Source organism: Corythoichthys intestinalis, chromosome 9 (assembly GCF_030265065.1).
Source record: "Corythoichthys intestinalis isolate RoL2023-P3 chromosome 9, ASM3026506v1, whole genome shotgun sequence".
NCBI classification, from domain to species: Eukaryota; Metazoa; Chordata; class Actinopteri; order Syngnathiformes; family Syngnathidae; genus Corythoichthys; species Corythoichthys intestinalis.
In genome coordinates this window covers 30,447,473-30,469,258 of record NC_080403.1, presented here as the reverse complement: position 1 = coordinate 30,469,258, position 21,786 = coordinate 30,447,473, and the positions used below count along the sequence as shown (strand labels likewise).

Sequence of the window (21,786 nt, the reverse complement as noted above, 5' to 3'; positions counted from 1 at the left end):
CTTGTTCCATAGGGATTAAAACAAAGTTTTTCTTACTTATCAAATGCAAAGGGTAACTTGTTTTAAAAAGACTTTTAATCAATTTCAAAGTGGCTTTTTTTTTCCCAAGTGAAATTCACATAAATGTACTCACACAAGTAGTGTTGTCCCTATCCAATATTTTGGCATATCGAACAGTATCGGATTTGGTCACAAGATTGGATCGAATCCATTATTCATGTGTGATTTTAACAAAGTCGCACTTTTCGGCTGGTGTAAATCAAACCTACAGGCAAACGACATGTTTGCCTACAGGTTTGATATAATAAAAGAGCTTTGAGTAATTGCAAACAGAACATTTCTCAAGAAATTACCAGAAAAAATAAAGGTATCGGATCAGTAGCAAAGCATTTCTTGGACTCCACATAAGGAGTGAGCGCAGTGCATTCGGACCTTTGTTATTTAATACAACCATCATAGAAAATATGTAGAAAGCCAAGTAATAAAAATTTCACTCTTAAAAGGTATACAATACACATAACTAAATACTGAACGTAAATGTTAGCCCTAAGACCCGTTTTCAAAAGATGTGTAGAAAGCATGCTTTCATCTGTATGTATGACAGATGAGCAACACCCCCCACTTCTCTTATAGGTTGTACTGTATACGGTTAGTCAGATCGACAGTCGTAGTGGAGCACACAGTATTTCATTCTGTCTAGGCCTTGAACATTTGTTTTTGTTATGAGGACAAAACGTCCTCCTCAACAAGATAACCTTTAAACTGCTCGTATTGACTGCATGCCATGCTATATAAGCCAGAAGTGATTACAACAAAGTAGCAAAAACATTTGAATTATTAAACAGAGTAGTGCAGTTTTTTATTGTAATAAAACACCTGTTTCCTTTAAATTCGGTTGATTGTTATATTTTATAACCTTTCGAAATAAAAATCAAGGAAAAACAATATTGCTGTATTTGTCGGACTATAAGTCGCACCTGAGTATAAGTCGCACCAGTCATAAAACGAAGAGGAAAAAAACATATATAAAACGCAGCGGAGTATAAATCGCATTTTTGGGGAAAATTTACTTGATAAAATCCAACACATAGAACAGATATGTCATCTTGAAAGGCAATTTAATATAACAATACAATAGAGAACAACATGCTGAACAAGTGTACAGTATGAACTTACATGATGGATGAACAACGAAGTGCGAATATACTGTCCTCACCCAGACGCTACGGCTCAGTCCTGGCTATACAGCGAGCTAAACTCCCAAATGACAATGCTGGACGTCCGTATAATTTGCTGAATCAATTTCGTCCCTGATACCAAACAGGTTCGCATCAACGTAAATAAATGATAATTAGGTTATATTACAGCAGTGACACAAACTATTAGCATGCTTTCGCTAGCATTAGCACATCATTCAAACAACCACACAACTGGCTCTAAGTGTCCCATCGCGGGTGGGAAACACACAACAACAACAGAAAAAATTATCCACACAGGCATTGCCTCTGTAGAGATATTTTACAAGCATAAACAATGAACGTAGGTTCGCAGCCGTGTCTCTCTCGCTCTCTCTCGCCCACTCACTCAGAGACGCTGCATAGCTGTCCGCTTCTTCTGGTGTGTGAGCGCTTTTCTTCATGTAAACAAGTGCGAGTGCGCCCCCACATGGGCGTGAAAGTGCCACAAACTAAAAGCATGCATTTCAATATAAAAAAAGTCAATAATACAATTGAATACACATTGCCAAAGGCAGAACGCGAATGCTATTAAGAGTTATTCAGATAACTGTAGCATAAAGAACATGCTAACAAGTTTACCAAACCATCAGCGTCACTTCAAAACACCAAAAAAACATGTGAAATGATATCATAATGTGTTAATAATTTAACACATAAGTCGCTCCTGAGTATAAGTCGCACCCCCAGCCAAACTATGAAAATGAAATGAAAAATACGGTAAGTAGTAATAATAATGACAAAAACCTAAATAAATAAATGTAATGATAATAATAGTAAAACAGCCAAATAACAACACAATAGGCATGTATTGTTCTTCAGTGGTTTAGTCCCGCTCAGCTCCCCTCATGACATGGTGTTTGGAAAGGCCTGATTTATTGTACACATACAAAACACCCGACATAAAGCCAACAGCACATAAGGATTCCAGAGTGAAAAAACAGCAATGTCTTTGTATGTATGAAGGAAACTTACAACTCCATCAAATTATGTTATAAACTGAGCTGAGCTGGGATAGGCAACCTAACTCTGAGGCAACTCACCAATTCCTTGTAACGAGTAGGAATTCATAAAAAAAAAAAAAAAAAAAATGCTCAGAGGTTTGAATAAGGTCACCAAAAACATGCCTGTACAAACAGCATTACTCTCACAATCTTTTTGAACAAATAAAAATCATACAGAAAAATCTAAAAACATACATCAAGTAAGTTTATGAACTATTGAGTCCAAAAAATGAAATCAGTGTGTCTGCTTGCCCAGAAGCTGGCTTGTGGTTGAGTTCTGGGCCCAGAGGCATTGAATTGCAGCAGCCATCACTACATTCTTCAATATTTACTTACTGTTTATACTTGCATGGCCAACATGGGTCACTTACATAGAGACATTTGTATGCTTTACTACTCATGTCCATAAGTATGCCTGAAACTCATCCAGTTCACTTTGTTCAAAACATATACTGTATTTAAAAACGTGTAGCCCAGTGGTTGACTGACAACCAGTCCAGGGTATTTTCCACCTCTTTCCCAAAGTCAGCTGGGATCCCGATAAAGATACCACTATAGAAAATTGATTAATATAAATTATCTAAACATTTGATGACAAGCTTAATAGCAATTAATACTCTCAAAAACATGTCTTTTTGAGGTTACTAATGCAACAACTATCAAACCCAAACCAATACAAAGTAATAACAGAGCAGAAGCAGAAGTGAACTCATGAGTCCGATTGTTGAATTTGCTCCCACACCATGCTGCTGCCAACACCTTCCTGGGGAAATCACACTGAGTGAGAGCAAACCCTCACAGTTGGAAATCCTGGACAGTATATTACCACTCCTTTGTGCTACAATCAACTATTGACAGCCACCCTTGGTGTTTACTTTTTAGATTCTGCTTTTGTTGGGCATATGTTTTGTCATTATTCCAAGGATGCTCCAACATTACAACATCATCTTTAAAAAATCCTCATACAATCACATAAGCCAACCTGATTAAGGCCTGTACGGCGAGGTAATAATGGCCAGCTTGTATTCCTCACTGAATATTTTTAACCTCCCAGAAACAAAATATTTTAAGAACATTTTTAATAGATGTGCGTACAGTGGTACCTCGACAAACGATCGCTTCGACAAACGAGCTTTTCGACATCAGACGTAAAATTTGACCCTCCATATGTTTCTACATCTGACAACATGCTCGAAATACGACGATTTACACACCGCCGCAGTTTGTTTTCCTGCAAGATGGGTGCACGGTGGATTTTCTAAAATCAAAATGGGTTCCCAGAAGGTTAGTGCTGGTGGTGAATAAAGGAAAAAGGTGACGCTTACCATTGAAATGAAGATGGAAATGATGAGCGTGGTGTGCGTGCGTCTGTGAACTGGCTCGACAATACGGCCGCAGAATGACTACCATCTCGACTGTCCTCCCCCGACCTCTGTTTGCTTGTCTTTATAAGTTAAGGTGCCAATTATTGTTCTGGTAACATGGCCAAAGAAATCACCAACTTCATCAGGTTTCTAATCATTTATTTCAGAACTTGCAACACAACGCGCCAACTGTCCACCGCAGTTGACGGCAACAACAACAGGACATTAAAAGTAAAATGTCTACCGCACTTATCTCACTGTCACGTCAGCCACGCGGTGCGTTCAGGTACAGCACGCAAAACACATCCGCCACATTATAACCCGATTTGTTACATTACTACAGGAATTATTATGATGTTATTATTCTGATTTTTATTTATGCTTCATTTGTTTTGCTATGAGTAATTGCCATTTGTAATGGTACCAGCAGTATTTATCAAGGATTTAGTGTAGGTTTTCGGGCTGTGGAACGAATTAATGGAATTATAACGTAATTAGAGCTGTCCCGACTAGTCGACGTAGTCGACGTCATCGATGACGTAAATCCGTCGACGAGCACAACATGCCGTCGACGGTTAATGAAGGGTTAAAAAAATATATGCGTGGAAAGTTAGAATGTCGGATGCTCTGTTTGCAAGCAGGGAAAGCGGTACAAAGCCAAAAAAAGCGCACCAGAGTGCCCAAAACATTGACTTATTTCAAAGAAACAAAGGAGAGTACACTCTTCTGTCCTGTCTCTTCAGTGCCAAGCTTGGCTGCACGTCGGCCGTGAAAAAACCCCTCAAGCGCCTTCACGCAGTTTGTAAGGTTTTTTTTTTTTTTTTCTTTCTTTCATTTTTTGTACACCAGAGGGTACTGTCGCCTTACTAAATAATAATTTTTCATTGACAATGGGCCTATAAGTGCTATTAGTATTGTTCTTAATGCTAATTGAAAGGTTTATTTCATGTTCTGGTTTATTTTATGGTATAGAAAATTATATAAGGTTAAAAGGTCATAAATATATACAGTATATACAGTGATTGCACTCAAGGGAGAGATTGTCAATGATAAGGTAATAAGGTAAAGGCAATTCATATAGGCAATTCATTGATATATAAATAAGGTTTAAAAGGAAAAAGGTGAAAAGTTTTCGTTAATTTCTAATTGTGTTGCTTTATTTGTGTGCGCCGTAGCTCTTACAGTGTGTTTACATCAAGGATGGAATAAAAGTTGTAAACCATCAGTTTAAGAGACCATCTTTTCAATCGGGATGCTACACTAGTTAATTCTATCAGCATTTGAACTCATTGTTTATTTGTGATTTATTATTGTTATTTACGTATTTATTTGTACTTTAATAAATGATTTGAGTGTTCCAATATGTTGTTTTTTTTTTAATTGATAAGCGTCAACAAAAATTTCATTGCTAAATTAGTTTTAAAAAATAAAATAAAATAAAAAATTAATTAATTAATTATTAGATTAGTCGACTAATCGTAAAAATAGTCGGCTGACTAATCGGGAGAAAATTAGTCGTTTGGGACAGCCCTAAACGTAATATTATGGAAAAATCCTGTTCGACATACGACCATTTTGACTTACAAAGAGGTTCCTGAAATAACTTCATATGTAAAGGTACCACTGTATCTGTCTCTAGATTGTTCCCCATTCTCTGATTTGCTTTATCCTTGTGTATATTCAACATACTAGACAAACGGAGATGATTCTGACCCTGAAACCAAATAAAGACTTTTAAACCATTTTATACCTATATACAAAAAAAAAGATTAATAGACAATGTCAAAACAGTCACTCAACACAAGAGTAATAAGCACAGGTTCAACACTATGTTAGATGTTGTACCTGGAAATGCAAAGAAAATATGGGGATAACATCAGGCTTTTGGCATGCCCTGTTATCTTTTACAACACAGCCACCAAGACTGAAAACTCTCTGAATTTTTAGCAGGAACAGATAGCCATGTCATAGCTAGCCAGTATAATTCAACAATGCTAGGTTTATTTCATGTTCTATCAACCACTGAAGTGGATCATGTCGATAAAAACGTATAAACTGATACCATGTCTTTGAAATGTTTTACAGCCATCAACGCACTCTCATTTCAACCTGACTTCATCCTTGTCAAAAAGACAAAAAATGGAAAATGATTCCGCTACGCTACCCGTTTCTCAGCAGTCCTTTTGAGCTCATTTCCATGTTCTTGTGAATCGTGAACCGATCAACCTTTACTGTTGTGTCTGCGTTTCAAATGTTGAAATGATTTGATCCTGCTATTCCCTTTGGTCACAACAGCCTTTAAAATCACTTTGCAGTGGACAAATTTCTGCTCAGTGACAGACTCTGCAAATCTAAACCAATTCTAAATTACTGACAAAGGTGTGCCACTTTTGAAAATAATCCCTGTAAGGCGCCATGTGACCAGTATAAATAGTGCATGTTTAGGGGTTAACGGGGTTAATTTTGACTAAAGACACATTTACAAAAACTATTTTATTGTAGGAAAAATAAACAGGACCCAAAATCTCAGTGCGATTTTACATTAGAGGGTCCATAGTACAGGCAGTTTGTTAAAGGAGATTGATCATGAAAAGAACACCATCCACAGACTGTATGTTATGTACTGTATCAGAGATGGAGACAATTGTCAGCCCTCTATCACATGTAAAAACAAGTATGCGAATTGAGAAACAGCAATTAATGGACCAAGCAAGTGGAGGTGATTGAGATGGAGAGGAACATGAAAGCCTTAGTTAACACAGCTCTTTATTTCAAGTGCTGAGGAGGTCAAGCAATTATTTCATGTCATGAAAAGTGAATGCGATGGTTGAAAACACAAATAGGTAAAAGTGATGTTGGGGGGTGGAAGGGGGTGAGCATAGTTTTTGACCATGACCAGTGAAGAGGTCAGACTAATACCCACCGACTCATTCACATTCCATCACTACCAACATTGCACTCAAAGTACAATGGCTTTCAGAACAATGTAATGATCAAATGACAATTACTTCGATGAGGCTGGACGTCTTTGTGTGTGCATGTTTCCAATTTGGTCACTGAGCTTCATAGCTGGTGGCCACAATGCCTAGTATGTAAGACATACGCAGCACAGTCGGATCCTGCAGCACATCACTTACGTCCCGCATATAAGGAGGCTGTGGGGGTTTGTTTAACTACAAAAGATCGCTATCATGTGCTGACAACCATGAACCAACAAATGATCATCATGCATTCATCTGTGTCGACACTTGTATTACACTTTGAGGATTATGTTAAAGCATGGGAGGCTATCCCATCCCCCGCTAGGGTGGAGGGTAATGGAGCAAAGCCTTGTAGTAGAACTGCTTTTTACGTGTTAACCAGCCATTGTATATGCTGGTATATTCTATAAATACTGCATGGCTTCTCCTACAGAGTGACTGGCAATCATTTTCAATTCAATATAAAATGCCATAGTTGACTTTAGGAAATTCAGTAAGTTTACTTGCAAAGTTACAAACTTTAAAGCTCAAAATGTAAGGAGTGTTTACTGTTCATTGTGCTTTTACAAATCAGTAGCCTGTTTGTAATTTTTGTAAAACATGAAAACGGAGGGAGTGAAGAAGGATGGTATGAGACAAATATGTCAAGAGAGATGTCAGGGCAAAGTAGAGGCTTGATGTTTCGAAAAATTTCTCTTTCAGACACAGTGGTCACTACAGAGGACAACTTTTAAAAGGCCTTTAAGACCTAGCTTTAACCCTTTACAGAGCAAGTAACTATTTTTAGTATTAGCAATATTTGTATGATATGCATTGGTAAAAAATATTATATAGTTATAAAAACATGGTTCATCTTTATTCTATTTTTTTAAACTTATAAATATGATATGAAAATGATTGGATGCCTCTCGCCGTCAATGGCAGCCAATGAGTTCCCCATAATAGTAAGAAAAAAAAATAATGCATGCATGAGAGGTTTAAAGAAATGAGCTCCAGTCGTACTGACATTCCTGTACTCCATCCTGGAGTCTGTCACTCAAATGCCTAATTTTCTTTAAATTCATACATTTGCTTTTTAACCTATTCCACTTGTACCTGCTACTGAGAATTAGCAAAAAATAAATAAATAAAATAAAAACACATCCATCCATATTTTCCCACTAATCCCAGGTCAGTTTGCAGGGTGTGCAGATTCAGATGGGAAGCCGAGACTTCCCTCTCACCAGCCACTTCATCCAGCTCTTCCGGGAGGATCCCAAGGCGTTCCCAGGCCAGCCGGGAGACATGGTCTCCCAAGTGTATCCTGGGTTAGCCCAGGGAGGCGTCCAGGAGGCATCCTAGCCCAAGCCACGTCGCCTGGCTCCTCTCGATGCAGAGGAGCAGCGGCTCTATTCCAAGTCCCCCAACGGATGACTAAGGGAGAACCAGGACACGAGACCTGCACAGTACATCATTTAACCATCGCCATCGCGATGTGCGCATGCAGTCCCATTGCAGTACGTGCGATAGTTTTTTTTGTTTTTTTTAACACAAACTTTTGTTTTGCTTCATTAAAGCATCAATTGTGCAGAGACATGGCCTCCTGGATCCCTTTTATATACAGAAATCTTCATCATTCACAGATTAACCCCCTTAGCCAGGATTTAAGGGCATTTTATGGATACAATGTGGTCATAGTGAGTCAACCAAAGTTTTCATTAACAGAGCTATTCAAGTCATTTGAAGAACATGTTTCTAGTTTTAAAATACATGCATACATACATTCAAAATACATCACAAACCCCCAAAAATGCAATGTCAGTTTTTTCCAGTATCGTTCGTATAGCCCTACCGGACACCCTGAGGAGGAAACTTATTTCGGCCGCTTATATCCGGGATCTTTTTATTTAGGTCACGATCCACAGCTCGTGACCATAGGTGAGGGTTGGGACATACATAGATCGACCGGTAAATAGAGAGCTTCGCCTTTTGGCTCAGATCCTTCATAACTACGACTGACTGGTACAGAGTACACATCATTGCAGAAGCCGCACCGATCCACCTGTCGATATCCTGCTCCATTCTTCCCTCACTCTTGAACAAGACTGAAATACTTCAACTCCTCCACTTGAAGAATGACCTTATCTCTGACCCGGAGAGGGCTGCCACCTTTTTTCGACTGAGGACCATCGTCTCAGATTTGGAGGTGCTGATTCTCATCCCTACCACTTCACACTCTGTTACAAACTGTTGCAGTGAGCGTTGAAGATCACGGCCTGATTAGGCCAACTGCATCCATTGAAAATGAATTAGTTCCCCACTGAGCAGTGATAACAAAAATAGACATTGTGAAGATGGATATGCTGTATTGCTGCTTGAACGTTAATGGCTCGGGATCTAGTTAGCGGTTTGCGCCATGTCTAAATGCAACAGGTAATGTTCCGGCTCAGAGCGCAGAGGATGTTAATGTAGTCATCATTCGACTACAGTGCTCTGCACCAGAATTGGCATTTTTCTTCACCTTAAGAAGAAATAAAATTTGACAAGTAGTAAAAAACAAACAACTTTCTGTGTCAGCTAACTTTTTAACAAACTAGATCCAACAACTTTTCGCCGATCCCTCGTGAGGATAAGCAATTCAGATGATGAATGAATGAATGTTTTATAAATCTTGCAAAAGCGGGAACAGACTTGCTGTTATAATTGTAATCCTATTATTGCCGGAATATGGGCATTTTTTTGTTTGTTTTCGAGCAAGGATGTGATTGTCTGACACCATATTTGAGCTCTACCAGTTGATCACAATTGACATTTTGGCCATCTCTGCTCTCACTCAAGTGCTGTTGTTGTTGTTTTTTTTCCCCCTTATATTTTAATACAATGATGGCTTCATAATAAAGGCTTCAGAATTTCAACACACTAGGTAAGCCCTGACTGAAAGGCTACATGCTTCACTACTGAAGGGGCTTTTTCTCTCCATGATTGACCTTTCATGTTGTAAACTGCCTGGAAGTCCCAGGCGCAGACAGCATTTCATTCCAAAGGCACTGAGCATTCCAGCAATATCAAGGTATCACATTGCTCAGATCACTCATTTATTTACCACTCCATCATCCTCTCATCTTCTACCTGACACTGCCTGATCTTCCTCACTACACAGTCACCCCAAAGGAAACCTTTTCCGAATCATTATGCCTATAAGTATGCATCTGTCTCACCTCTTGTAAGGCTTTATGTTACTAGGTTTGTCGCTTGTCAATTAACACCTAGCTTCTTTGAGAAAAACCAGTGGTGTTAGCTTTATTCTTTCAAGTCAACACTGAATACTAGGGGTGTAACGGTACACATAAATCTCGGTTCAGTACATACCTCGGTTTTGAGGTCACGGTTCAGTTCATTTTCGGTACAGTAAGAAAACAAAATGCAAAATAGAAATGTGCTAGTTGTTTATTACACACTTTTGTGCTTTCAACAATAGGACAATTAGCCTATACAAAGCTAGAATTCTGCTCAAAAAGTAGCGGGTATTTAAAGATAATCCAACAACAATTTGCCTTTCAGACCCCGCGTATTGGTCAGCTTTCTTTCTGAAAGAAAGACGAAAAAAGAAGTCCTGTGCTAAAGAGAAAAGCAATCCCAATGACAAAGATTTTAACGTATTTTACAAATGAAATGCCTCAATGAAACATTTTTTTTTCTTATGAACGGTTTTCAAAAGCTTTATTTGTGGATTTTCTCAAGTTAAAGCGCCACACAGAAATTAATAAATTTAATTGTGTAAGCAGGATGTGTGTATTATTCTTAATATTTAATTACAGGTGTTTTAGCTCATTTCAATTTATTTTATTTAAATGGGCTATTATTTATTTTATTAAGTGTTTATATTTTACAAATGCGATGTAGTATTCATTTATATTGTATATTTCATGTTGTATAGCTTAAGTTCCTATGTGAATATTAGTTCCTACTTGTTTTGTTGTGGTAGGAGGGTTTGAACACGGGGCCGTGTTGGTTATTATTATAGCAGAGAAGACAGCAGTAAATCAACAAAGACAAGTCAACTGTGCCCCGATCTACCACTCAAAAAGATCTGATGGACTCAAAAAGTAGGTTAAGATTGCATATTAGTTTGAAAATCAACCGGATCCCCCGTATTTTTACATGAGTGACTTCCAGCCCGATCCTAGCTACTGGTAGTAGTATTGACGCAGGAGGGCCGCGTCTCACGTCAAATAATAAACGTTGCCGTTCTTTTCGCGTGCGTCGCATTGAGCCGCTACTGGGACTCATCTAACACGCGGCCGCACTGCGACTGGTGTGCATTGGCTGATTGACTCTAACGCCCGCGTTTCACTGCGTTCTCGCGGCGGCCACGTTGTCGCGCCGCTGACGTTTCTGGGTTATACTGTCCTACCATGTTGGTCCTCATTATAGTAAAGACAGAGTAAATATACTCTACACAAAGAAACTGTAACCCGATCGACTCACAGCCTCGAAAAGTAAGGGTTATATTACATCAGAAACTCGTTCGGTACGCGTCCGTTCCGGACCGAGCACCACGTACCGAAACGGTTCAATACTATTACATGTACCGTTACACCCTTACTGAATACTAGAGCTGGGAATCTTTGGGCACCTAACGATTCGATTACGATAACGATTCAGAGGCTCCGCTTCGATTATAAAACGATTATTGATGCACCCCCCTCCTTTTTTTTTTTAATGTTTTGTACATTAGTTCCAAAATTGTTCAAAAATACTCTCAGGCTAAACCAAACTACTATTTTAGTATCAAGTTAACATATGGCAGTAAAAAAATATACAAAAATAACAGTAAATAAAAAACTCCAGTCCCCATTCTGTATCAGCAGATTTAAACTACATTCAATTAATTCGATGTTGTGAATCAACCGTTAAAGTTGTTAAAATTGCTCCCGTTATTCCATAATTTCCCTTTTGTCTTCTTTCGACATGTGAAAGTTTTTAAACTATCTTAAAGATAGATTCAAGTCAATATTTTACCAATTTAGGAGTATTTTAGATAAAAAGATTAAGAACATTATGTGGCTGTACTTTGTAGCAGCTTTTCGGCGGTGGTCAGGTATGTTGTTGTGTTTTTTTATCTCGTGGCATGAGCTGAGCTAGAGCCGTGAGTTGAGCATTGGTATTACCCGAGGGGCCGGGTAATGAGAAGCATGATGTTTAGCTACTCTCGCTTCGTTCCTCATTGCGTCCCGAAGACCGCGCGGCGCACTGAGTGTGTTGTACTTCCGCTTTACTTCGCATTTTTCAATAATCGGAATTTGGATGTTTGTGAATCGTTCTCGAATCTTCCACGGCCGAATCGTGAATTATCTAAGAATCGGAAATTTTGCACATCTCTACTGAATATAGTCAGCAAACAAAATGGATAAATATTCAAAGTTAGCAGAAAAAAATATTTATATCAGAGAACCAGATCTTTAATTCTAGTGTATTGCAAAATGAAGTGAGTCTTGTAAAATGTAGACCCATCACCTTGAATGTGTACACAAAATCAGTTACATTTTACCTGAAGAAATAAAAAGAATACAAAGCAATTCCTTTTAACAAAACAGCATGTCTAAAAAAATTGTCTAGATGAATTTGATTAGATTGTTGTTAATCGATATGTTCATCCCGATCAATGTATCATTACACCCTTAGAAAATACAGAATGTCTTGAATTCAGACAAAACCATAAAGATTCAGATGCCAAAAATAACTTTTGAGAACTAAAAGGATAGACTTCAATACCAATTTGTCTCTTGACAGACAATAGAAATAGCCAACGATGTGGGTTGCTTTGCCAATCATGTGGATTGTGGCTTGAAAAGACTCAAGTTTCACATCGCATATCATTAATGGCAGTGAGGTGCAACATAAGCTGACAATTGTGACCACAGCCAAAGCAGGCTAAACAGATGGCATAGTAATCAAAAGTTGGAGAGTGTGGATGTAGGTTTTGTAAAGTGTGGCAAGAAGCATAGCAGGGTGCACAGCAAATGATGCTAGGCATGGGTTCACACACAGTGTAAGAGAATACATCCAATCAAAAATGAGCGCACGCTCAATTCACTTTAAAAGCACACACCGCCATCCCAAGGGGAAAAAACATTGCAAAAGACATGCTACTAATAAACACTATTGAAAGTAAGGGATTTAAGTGGATGAGTTGGAAATTATTGACCCTCGTTAACTACTGTCTCAGTGAAAGTTGAAATGGGAATACGTGAAAGCTTTTGCATGGTTAGACTAGACATGCTAAAGAACATGTTTTATTTGGTTAACAGGGAATATTTTAGAGGACAATTTTTTTTTTTTTAATCGTTTAATTGATTTATTTCATATTGCAATACGGTTAATCTAAATTTTCTAATATGAAAAATAATTATTCCCCATCCAATCCAGCCCTAACTTGTATGTTCAGTAACATGAAAAAGTTTGAGAATAGTTCATGCCAATGTATTTATATTTGAATTTTTGTTATGATTCGTAAAATGATCTATCTGTGACATGAATCCATGTCATCTGAAATATGAGGGTTTTTTTTCCAATCGATTACACCTTCACCTGTAATGGGATTCATCGTGACACACAGTTCTATATAAGAGTGTCCCAGCCCATCTCACTTTCAGTCAACAGGAAATATCGCATTTCATTCTCATAGTAAGAACGGCAACTCTTCACATTGCAAGCATGGTGGCTCTTTATTGTACTTTGAGCCAATTCCTCTGCCAAGCTTGATGGTGCTGGTATGAAGTGGAAAGACTGTCCACACTGGCTCTATCTCAATGGATAATGATGTGCTTCATGCTGCTTTCTAGCCCCTTGAGACTCTTGGCTGAATGAGCACATTCCCCTTAAAGCCACCTATATCTCCTTTCCCCCCCTCCAACACTCATGCACACACTCCCTTGGACAGGGATGTCACATTGAGACAAATCTTTAGCCTTCTGATAATCTAATCTCTATCTGTACGCTTACTTATGTTTCAACGAGCAGCGACTCAACATAAACAAACATCCTTATTCCCTCATGTCCTTGTCCTCAAAAGCCTTTTTATGAATTCTTTGGAGAGTCCACACTATCTCGCTGTTACACTCAGTTACTTGCATTATCTTTTCCCTGAATGTTACATACGCGCCACAATTCACTGCTTAACATTTGTCTGTATTGTCAGACTGCCAAATTGGCTATTGTATTTAATCACTTACGCTCTGCCAAATGCTATGAAGTAATTAAGAACTTTTAAATCTGCTAATTAACACGTTAAGATTATGCCATGTCCCACCCAACCCCTGCTTATGGTTTCACTGCAGATACTGATAATGCTGGATAAGCAAAGGCGTTTTTTTCCCCTCTATGAGCAGTGCATGGCTGGACTGTGTGGGGGCAGGGAATGGGGGCTAGGAAGCAAGGATAGAAATTGAAATCCAGCATGCCCATCTTACGTAATGCCATTTTCCATTTGTCTTAATATGACAGTAGTGGAATCTGTGGATTATACTGGATCCATTATTGTACATGACAAACAGGTACCCACCCAACCCTCACTTTCCAATAATTGTGCAACCTCGAGGACACACACAAGAGCAAACTTTAGGGTTGTGTATTGGGTCATTTTCATTTGTCATTGCTGTTTCTCAATAATTACATCTTCCCTTTCTGGTAACCCAATGTATTATCCACGTTTGAAAAGTCAAGGTGATCGGAAATACAGTGGTACCTCTACATACGAAGTTAATCCGTTCCAGGACCTTGTTTGTAAGTCGAAATGGTCATATGTCGAGCAGGATTTTCCCGTAGGAATACATTATAATTCCGTTAATTCGTTCCACAGCCCAAAAACCTACACTAAATCCTTAATAAATACTGCTGGTACTATTATAAATGGCAATTACACATAGCAAAACAAATAAATTATAAATCAAAATTGGAATAATATAATAAAAATAATAAAAATAATTCCAGTATTAATTTAACGAATCGGGTTCTAATGTGCCGGACGTTTCTGCCGTACCTGAACGCACCGTGGGGCTTACATGCCAGAGACAGAGAGCGGTGAGCTTGATAGTTTCACTTTCACTTTCAACGTTTTATTGAGAACACTGTCAATTGCGGCAGACGGTAGGCGTTTTGTGTTGAATAAGTTGTGAAATAAATGATGAAAACGTGGCAACGCTGGCGATTTCTTTGGAGATGTTACCACAATAAGAATTGTCAGCTTAACTTATAAAGACTAGCGAATGATGGTCATCGGAGGACCGTGGAGATGTATTGTTGAGCCATTTCACGGATGCCCACCCCACGCTCATTTTTTATAATTTGCATCTTCATTTAGAAGGTAAGCGTCAACTTTTTCCATGTTTCACCACCTATACCAACCTTTCCTGAAACCTGTGTTGATTTCTCACACAAGAAAATCCGCCGTGCGTTCGTCTGCAGTGCTGCCATGTCGTCGTATTTCGAGCATGTCGTCGGCTGTAGAAACGAATGGCGAGTCAAATTTTACATCGGATGTCGAAAAGATCGTGTGTCGAAGCGATCGTATGTCGAGGTACCACTGTATCTCCACTTTACAAGGACTGGTCAGTAAAAAGCAAATGGTTGGTGGAAGTTGCAATGGGTTTCCACAAACTGTATTTATGCGTGGCATGTGACCACACGTGAATAGCACATATTATGAACCCATATATACGGCAAAAGCTTCTGAATCATTACAGATATCAAAACCCCATTCAATAATATAAATGGTAGAAAAATTAAATTGAATCAATTCAGTTTTTGTTTTATAAGAAACAATTAATACTATACCGATTATAAGCTTTCCAATAGAGCTGGTTTCAGATGACACAAAAAGACTACAGTCTTTAGATGGAATCCATTTAAAATGGTTGAAAAAGAGATAACACAGCAGTCAGAGAATGAGGTACCTTAAGAGTTCCCCTGATGTCTACCATTTATCAACTTTAGAGGGCTCTTAATGTTTTCTCCCTGGGCCCCAAGGCTGCCAGAGGAGCATACCAAACATCCCCACAAAGCAAACTGACATAAAACAACATAACGCAGCGCAATTGGGGTTCATATGGCAGAAATGTTTTAATGATTGCCAACATCAGGGATTCTAAGAGTGAAGCAGCGAATGGTCTTAAAGATGAGCATTGGGGTCAGGTGCAAAAGGCAGTTGCTTTCTTGTTTAAGATTCAGAGAGGTAGCGCCTGGATTTAGCCTACGTGGGTATCAAGTTACATCACCGAACAGGACTGGGTCAACAGGTTCGCTAGGCTGCTCTTTAATGGGGGGGAAGGACTGTCGTCCCTAGATGCTAATGCCAGCATTTGCCCTTGTTAACACACATTCCTAGCTCGATAAACCCAAATTAAAACTGTGACCTACACAATTACCTGGTCATGGCTAGTTTGTAAGAGGCATTCAAACTATGCAACAGTGAGAGGTTCTATTTGTCCATCATAGTCTATCATGTTCAGTGTCTCCTGTTGTGACAATCATAAAACTCATTCTTTATTGACGTAAACCCTGCTTTGCTTTAGTATTGGTATCTTTTTATTTATTGATCATTTGACCTAGTCATTCCCATTAAGGCACAAAGTTCTGCTTTTTGAGGGAAACCATGCCAAGACAACATCTTAAAACACAAAGTTACACAAATAAAACCAAAAAAACAGATAGTATCCAAACACTAATAGAATGGGTTAAAACAAATGTAAGTAAGAAAGGAACTATTGACAGCTTAACGGAAATTTGACATTTCCCTTGCACTGACGAGTAGAGAAAAAAAAAGTGAAAAAAAACCTATTCAGGCAGCACCACTAACGTCAACGCGAAAGTCTAAAGCCAATAAAAGTGCAGTTGTAAAGCGCAACAATTAATATTACTATACTGTATGTGCCAGTTGCAGACATCCAAAAGTTCCAAAAACTCATTTCAGGGAGATGTTTATCAACCTTAAGGTCATTTAATTTCACCAACGTTGTATTACTAGTAGATTAAAAATAAAAATGATAATAAATAATTAATTGATTTCATTAAATTATAAAAGAATCATTAAAGGTAGTTATTTTATTATTTAAGCCTACATTTTGCTTAATTTTATGATAGTCTTTACACTGCAGAAATAAAATGCAGGTGATGGCGTGTTAAACTTAACTTACCTCAACATGTCTTTTACAACACACAGTGCTCCTTGCCACGATGTCATCATTCTTCACCTCAACTAAATAGGGACATACTTTAGTATATTCTGCTGTCAAGCGAGCTTTGCATTTTCATTTCTTACTGGAAGATTCGCCCTCTGCCATCTTCTGTACTGACTGAAACTTCGGTAACGGTCGGACAGGGAAAACCAAAGCCCGCCTACACTGAAAGCTTATTGGCTAATTTTGCTGACAAAACCAATCAGTGCGTTCTCTGTCAAGCAGTTGCTGTGAACAGAGGAAGCACTCGCTTTGAACAGACAGCTTCTACTGATTGTAGTAGGCGAGTTATTTTACCTCCATGCTCTCACTCGCATTGTCAAAAAAAAAAAAAAAAAAAAAAAAAAAAAAAAACACAACCAAAAAAATCTCGAAAGTTGCAAAATCCGGGATATTTTATCCAACTCGCAGGCATCAGGGAATACTATCAATATCAGGGAGACTCCTGAAACTTCTGGGACTTGGGATGTCTGCAGAAATTTATTCAAATGGCCAGATGTAGACGGCTGTGCAGCATTTATTGTACAATAAACATTACCTGTGATAACCATTTGGAATCAAATACAAATGACTTAGAGACAGTTCCTATTAATCATTTGCAAACAAAAAAAGGATGTTAAAAAAATAAAAATCAACAACTTTGTTCGCTCTAATTGCCACTGCTGTTAGACCCTGATCAAAAAATGCAGAACAATTCATTTGTTTGACATGGTTGTGCAAGGAACAGCTGGCATGATTCTATGAATGTTTTCAAACAGGTTGGGCACCCCACTGATTAACAGCACGAGCAAGTTGTTCACAGAGCAGAAAAGTGTCACAGTTTAAAACACTAGCATCAGACGGTCAATATGCAACAACAGCAACATCACAGCAAAATGCTTTGACAATCTGCTACAATTGAATTCAGTGGGAAGCACTGGTACTCATTAAAATGAAAGGCAACCAAACAACTGCATGAATCAAAGGTTCTGTTCTCAGATCACACATATACTGTACATGACAAGCAATGCGATGATGTCACTGGCCAAACAGAAACAACTAGGCTTTTGCCAAGGAAATATGACAGGGACGGCTATGACACGCTTATCTGTTTCCTGCTCTCGCAGCTCGTGCTCAGCATGCATCATCAGCTGTGGTCTTCAGACGCACGTTGCTGAGGAAAAGGATATGGGGGAGGGGAAGCCGACAATTAAGATGGACGTCTACCTTTCGGATTCTCAATAAACCAGCTGAGGTATGCATGCCCTCCTTGTCCCGACGGAGGGTGGCTAAACACTCATAGTAAAACCACAGCTCGAAAGGTTAAAATCATATGGACTCATCAGAAAACCACAAATGATTCATCAGTGTTTCACTCTCATTGCACAAGCGATGATGTGTGTAAACAATGTTGTGTCACACACTTGTCATAAAAACCATCTCTGCCAGGAAAGAGAGGGTGCTGTTATTAAGAACCTGAAGGGAATCCCATCACTATAAGTAATTCGGTGATTTCATCTCAATTTCTTATGAGAAACATCACCGCAACATTTTTTTTTCCTCACTGAAAACGGGCATGCTTATATGAATCAGATAAAAGAGGAGTGTGTACTTAGTCTTGTTTCGATAAATGAATTTGAGTTTGATGGCATGCATTTCAAGTTAGACCAACTGTGCGATTCACATCAATCGAAACATACAATTATGGAACCACTTCACCTTTTTTCACTCTGTTGCCGCTTCTCCATCTGTGCACATTCGATAAAGCTAGCACCACCGCCTAATTCCTGCAGTCGCATTAAAAAGACATGCAAATCTCAAATGGATGAGCCTTGCTCGACTCATTCGCTGCCATTGACAGGACTCGACGTCCAATCCATTATGACTGGGTTGGGAGGGCTGGCAGCGATCTATTGTGGTCAATGGATGGCAATAAATTGAGTGACAATCAAAATGTCCACTGATGATACAAGTTGACATTCCTAAAAATATCCACACAACACTGGGGCTTCCAGAGGAAAGGGATCGCAGACAAAAATGGGAGAGCGTGCGAGAGAGACAGAAGAGAGAAAGTGAGCTAGAGTGAGTGTGTGCGTGTGTGTGTGAGAGAGAGCGCTACGGTACCTTGTTGATGTGCCCTTCCTCACATCGCAGATGCTGCATTTAAAAGCTTCGGCTGTGTTCCTAAAGGTGCAGACGCTACAGTCCCAGTAGCCGTCGTCAGCTTGTTTGGCTTGTCTTTTTGGCCTGACAAACAAGACACATGTTTATGATGAGTTTAGATGCGGGAGCCCGTTATTGACACATTTCCTAAATGAACACGAACGGGTGGATTTGAAAGAACGTGACAAGATCCACCGACGTTCAATTGCACAGCGCAAAGCAGCGGGGGTTTGTCCCAAATGATAGCTTCGGGTCCCGCCAAGTGTACCTCGCTGGTAATCTCCTAATTGCTCACAAGCGGACGACTACGAACGCCGTCCGTTGTATTTCACCAGCTAGCCTAGCAGGCAGCGCTCGTTATTTTTCGGCATCGAAGCTTAATATGTCGTGCATTACTAAAGAGTGTCGAATTCGACATTGGGCCGCCCAGTATACAGCCTAGAGACGGAAGAGCCTTTCAGAGACTGCCAGGCGTATCCTGTGAAAAAATCCCTTTGTTAAGTGACGGGGTTGTAGTGCGCGAGAAGCCGCCATAGTGACTGCACTATTCTAGCTAGCCGAGTGAAAAAGGGAGAAACGATCCCGAGTGAAGGAAACGCGTCCAAATATTGAGCCCGTAGCGCCTCGAACAAGTGTAAATGGGTCAACAGGCGGTCGCATTACCTGGTAGGGCTCTTTTTGTCGCCCATTGTGAACAATAATCCGCGGGAAATAAGAAGAAAAAGGGGCCTCCTTGAATTGTCAGTGAGTGTGCTAGGATCCAGATAGAGCCGCTGCTGAGGCTGCTGGCAGACAGGCTCCACTCAGCGCTGGCTCGAGGCACGGCACAGAGACTGACTGCACTACGTCATGTGATCACTTCCATCCAATCACAGCGCGAGGAGCTTTAAAAGTCTGGATGGAGATTTCAGAGCTCGTCTCATAACTACTACTGGCAGTATTTGACAGTGTTCACCTCACCTCACCCCATGGTATGGACGTCATAGTTTTTGGTATCAGACTATAACGCGGCTTTATCGAATGGAATTTGAATACTGAGAGGCAAAAATGAAGTCCAGAAGCAGTTTTGTTCAAGTAAGTCAAACTTGCATTTCAGAAAACAACGCAAAAGTAATCAAGTGATGTTGATAAGACCAGATACAAGTTAGAGTAGTATTTTCATTGCCATGCACAACTAATTTAATGGTGCGTTTCCTAAAGTACATTAAAAATATGAAAGCTCTAGTTTAAAATTGTAATGAAAACTCACAGTAAAAATAAATAGGAGCATGCTTACTAAAAAAGTACTTCAGGACTCTGAACGTAACCTATTCTAGGGAAAGTGATTATTTTTTGTAATTTAAAAAAAACAAAAAACATCTTAAATATCATAAATTGTTATCCATCATTTTTTTTAGCCATCATTATTGTATTTTTAATATTTTTGTGTATTTTCTTTCTAAACTAATACATTTTTAAATTAGTACAATGTGAATGAAAACAAAATAACAACACTACATTTAAATAAATAAAATCTGGAATACAGGTTATGCCCCCCCAATGGTACAGTGGTACCTCGACATACGATCACTTCGACACATGATCTTTTCGACAGCCGACATAAAATTTGACTTGCCATTTGTTTCTACATCTGACACCTGCTGACCTCAGGGAGAAGGTACAGGTCCATACAGGCCAGAACATCACGACTGGCGAACAGTCTGTACCCACAGGCTGTGAGGCTACTGAACTCTGCCCCTCTCCCCTCTCTGCCCCCCTATTACGGACAGTAATCCACATCCACCAACAACAATAATTCTGAGCTGGTTTGCATTGTTGCAGTATGTCATTATCCACTATTTCCTCCTCTCTGACCCTTACCCATTGGTTGACGACCAGTAGGCTATACTTGATTGTACTTGAATAACTTATCTGTGTTTTGCACTGATTTATGACTGTTTTTAACTGGTATATTTTTGCTCTGCACTTTAGCACTGACATGACCTCATGCCGCTGTGGAATCTTTGTTGTACATATGTCCAAAACTGTGTTAATGTTTACACTTGGTACTGAAGGGTATTTATTTTATGGGTTTTGCACTTTACCAACTTAGCTGCATGAGCCATATGGATGCTCCAAACAAAGTTTCGTTGTGCTTTTTGTAACAATGACAATAAATATTCTGAATCTGATGACATGCTCGAAATACGACGACATGACAGCACCGCGGAAGGACGCACGGCAAATTCTCTTGTGAGAGAAATCAACACAGGTTTCAAAAAGGTTTATACGGATGGTCAAAAAAGGAAAAATTGATACTTACCATTGAAATGAAGATGCAAATTATAGACAAATATGAGCGTGGGGTGCGCACCCATGAACTGGCTCAACAATACATCTCCACGGTCCTCCTACGACCACCGTTCGCCAGTCTTTATAAGTTAAGATGACAATTACTATTGTGGTAACATCGCCAAAGAAATCGCCAGCTTCGTCAGGTTTTTATCATTTATTTCAGAACTTATCCAACACAAAACACCTCCTGACCGCCAAAGTTGACGGTGTTCTCAAGAAAACATTGAAAGCTAAAGTAAACTCTCAGCCGCTCCGCTCCCTCTGTGTCACGTTAGCCACGTTCAGGTACAGAAAAAAACATCCGCCACATTACAACCCGATTCGTCAAACTATTACAGGAATTATTATTATATTATTACTCCGATTTTTATTTATAATTTATTTGTTTTGCTATGTGTAATTGCCATTTGTAATGGTACCAGCAGTACTTATTAAGGATTTAGTGCAGGTTTTTGGGCCGTGGAATGAATTAATGGGATTATAATGTATTCTTATGGGAAAATCTTGCTAGA

At 39.2% G+C, this 21,786-nt stretch overlaps 1 protein-coding gene across 2 annotated transcripts in view; it reads right to left on the bottom strand.

Annotated features, from left to right (window-relative positions):
- Positions 1-21,786, bottom strand: part of rybpb (RING1 and YY1 binding protein b) — a 61,121-nt gene that overhangs the window by 10,264 nt on the left and 29,071 nt on the right. Inside the window, exons 1-2 of one of the 2 annotated variants that reach the window (XM_057846501.1) lie at positions 19,604-19,813; positions 18,902-19,024 (exon numbers count right to left, since the gene is read on the bottom strand). In XM_057846501.1, the coding sequence (XP_057702484.1) occupies positions 18,902-19,024; positions 19,604-19,629 (149 nt within the window). In that variant the 5' untranslated portion in view covers positions 19,630-19,813. Of the gene's footprint in view, positions 1-18,901; positions 19,025-19,603; positions 19,814-21,786 lie in introns of those variants that run through there. The other variant, XM_057846502.1, reaches the window with a different exon arrangement.